Raw genomic sequence first — 3,153 nt, forward strand, 5'->3', positions numbered from 1 at the left:
TTGAGCAACCAATCAATCAAAAGTTAATCTAAAAGTACATTTTGTGGTTTTTCCAGGAATGATTGTTTTGCAAGTCAAGGGTGCAGTTATGCCAGATCATCCAAGCAAGAAAGGTCAAGGTGCAGTCATCCAATTTTAGGTTCCCAACTATTCCCCCTTTTTTCTCTAAAATGGCCAAAGCAGGCTTTGGTCATGACTTGAGAGGGCCCCTGTCTTAGGCTATATGGGGTGTGTCCCGTGTTTGGCAACGTGCCATGTTGAGCAGGTCTTGACAACCTCTGTACATTGTGTCCCCAGCACAGGCCCCATACTAATCCCATCATTGAGTACCCTCTAGCCTTTAGTTGCAAGGGGTTTTTAGGTTTGTAGGGTGCTGAACCTTAGCCTTTCACCTGTTCTGATAGTTTGATCTGGAGTCTCTAAACAATGATAGTGTACTGAGACGGTTTTTGATATAGCTGAATCGATCTGATTTTTTATGAATTGCGTTAACTGTTGAAAAGCCCAAGGACCAAAGGTGAGGAGGAGAAGGAAAATGATCAGGGGGCCAGGAGGGTGGGAATCAGGGTAGGAAGCCAAGGGGATCCTTTCAACCAGCCCTCAAACCAGTTGTGTTGATTCTCAAAGTCACGCTTTCTTTGGGCCAATCTTTCTCTTAATTTTTCCATAGATTCTCTAACTATTCCAGTGTGATCAGCATAAAAGCAGCATTCTTCCTTTAAGGCTGCGCAAAAGCCTCCCTCCTTTAAGAAAAGCAAATCTAGACTTCTTCTATTCTGTAGCACAACTTCTGAGAGCGAGGTCAAGGACTTCTCAAGAGCAGAAATAGATTTCTCTATGGCTTCTAGATTGGTAGTCATAGCCATTTGTAGCTGCATAAGGTGGTTGTTCTGTACAAGGGCAGTAGTCCCTGTACCAATTCCTGAAGCAATGCCTCCAATACCTAACAAGAGGGCTATAGTCATAGACACAGGTTCTCAAGTGTATCTGCCCCTTTGTTCAAAGGACTCCATTACTGTACTCTCTTCATGATAGGTGACATGAGGCCATAGCTGGACCATCACACAAAATTCATGAGAATCATTAAATATCTGAGCAGACACGCAAGGGGTCAATCCTGTGTTGCAGGCCCAGTAGGACCCATCGGGTGCCTTGAGATAATAGCTCCCTTTATAGAGTGACAGAGTTTGGTTGCAAAGGTGGCTATGGGTTGGTGGGACCTTGCCTAAACAGGAACCTTGTCCAGTGACCTCAGTGAGTGTCAATTTGTGGGGCCTAGTTTGACACCGATTGCTCGGGGAAGTTAGGTTACTGGCAGCAGACTGAAGGTTGATCCCTTCATAATAAGGGGGACTGGAGGTAAGGCAGAGCCAGCAACCCAAGGTTTTGTTTGGATTTGTGGCATTTAGGGCCAGTTGGGCTCCCTGGACCAACTCAAGCAATCTATCCCCTGTTCCAAGAGGGGAAGGGGATCGAGTGGTGTTGGGACCCGTATTTGGGCTGGGTGCCCTGATGATGGCATAATTAGGGGACTGATTAAAGGTGGGACATGGTGTGGGGTGTGTCTTAGAAGGTGTCTTTTGAGAGGGCAATACAGGATTCGGTCCAATCAGAACGGCAGACACCGTTTCGACTTGGAGTCGAATGGTAAAGGTTGTGGCTGGGTCATAGTCTGTTTGGTACAGGCAGAGTCCCCAAGTGAAGCCCTGTGTCCAGTCAACAATCTTACCCTGAGGTGTGAATATAATTTTCAGTCTGTTGCATCGGCCCCCTGGAGTGGCCAATGATCTGCCAGGCCATTTTAAAGAATCATAGCAGGGTCAGCAGGGCTGTCCATCACACTTGCCTGTACCCAACATGTCCGGATCCCAAGCCTCGACCTTGATGAGGTCATTTTTTATGGGGGGAGACCACCAGATGCGACTGGAGCTTTCACATCCCCAGGTAGCACAGAATCCATCCCCCGGGCCTCCACATTTTTTTAACTGGGCTTGGAACCGACCTTGTCCAGGGCAGACATAAAATCTCTGATTTCTGGTACTATGACGTCGCTCCAGAGAGAAACAGCCATACCCCGGGAAGAATGCCTGATCAGAGGGGTCCCAATCTCCCCCCACTATATCATAAAGATCTACATATAGGTCTGGGAACCATGCCCCTTTTGGGAATGTGCTGGAGGAGGTGGAATTGGCAATGGTTCCAGTATTGGGGTTCACAACAAGCCAGGTCTGTTGAACTGAGAGATGAGGGCTGGAGTTGGTGTCAATGGCAGGCATCAGCGAGAGCCACATGATAAGGCAGGTAAGGGCAGAATTCCTCATTCTGTAGGAGGCTTCAACCACACCTGAAGAGAGAGAGAGAGAGAAATCTTTGTCTCAGGGTTAAGGCCTGGACATCATAAACAGTGATGATCATTAATCTTGGCCATCGATTTTCGATTGGGTTTTCAGGGCAGTATATGGCTTGACCAGTCTCTCAGGTAGCCAGCGAGCCCCATTCTCCTTGGAATCATAGATACATGCAGACCCTTTTCCCCAAATAATAACTGGATCAGGGCCACCCCATTTTCTGGTGATTGGGTCTTTCCAAAGGGCCTGAGCATACCCTTGTTTGGTCTCTGGGTGCCAGTGCCGCTCGGCCACAGATTTTGCAAAAATATCCAATGTCAAAAAATTTAACACAAAAAGGGCATGAGAAAGCAGAGCCTTTTGGTTCCCCTTAAAGGGGAACAGTGTCTCTTGTGAGCTGAGTTTACTAAGAGTATTTTTTAAAGTGTGGTGAGCTCTCTTCATGATATCCTGGCCTTGAGGGTTATAGGGTATTCCAGTGATGCATTTAATTCCTAATTGTAAACAAAACTGTTTAAATTTATTACTAGTACATCCCGGGCCATTATCAGTTTTTACACATTTTGGCTGGCCCAGCACTGTGAAGACATGTAACATATGATTAATAACATCTCTGGTGGCTTCTCCACTGTGAGTGGAGGCACAAATAAATCCAGAGAAGGTATCTACAGTAACATGTATGAACTTTAATCTACCAAAAGAGGGAACATGGATGACATCCATTTGCCATATTTGTCCAGGTATAAGCCCTCTGAGGTTTACTCCATAATGGGGTTCAGGTAGGAGCATCAGGCAATTTTTACAG

The 3,153-nt window shown here is 46.4% G+C and overlaps 1 protein-coding gene across 1 annotated transcript; it reads right to left on the bottom strand.

Moving 5' to 3' along the window:
• Positions 1 to 357: 357 nt before the first annotated feature.
• LOC118585527 (MLV-related proviral Env polyprotein-like) lies at positions 358 to 2,321 on the bottom strand. The gene is given in 3 exon segments (XM_036190193.1): positions 358 to 551; positions 554 to 1,788; positions 1,843 to 2,321. Coding segments are annotated over 3 exon segments (1,908 nt in total).
• Between the last annotated feature and the right edge of the window lie 832 nt (positions 2,322 to 3,153).

Source organism: Onychomys torridus, chromosome 6 (assembly GCF_903995425.1).
Source record: "Onychomys torridus chromosome 6, mOncTor1.1, whole genome shotgun sequence".
Lineage (NCBI taxonomy): Eukaryota > Metazoa > Chordata > Mammalia > Rodentia > Cricetidae > Onychomys > Onychomys torridus.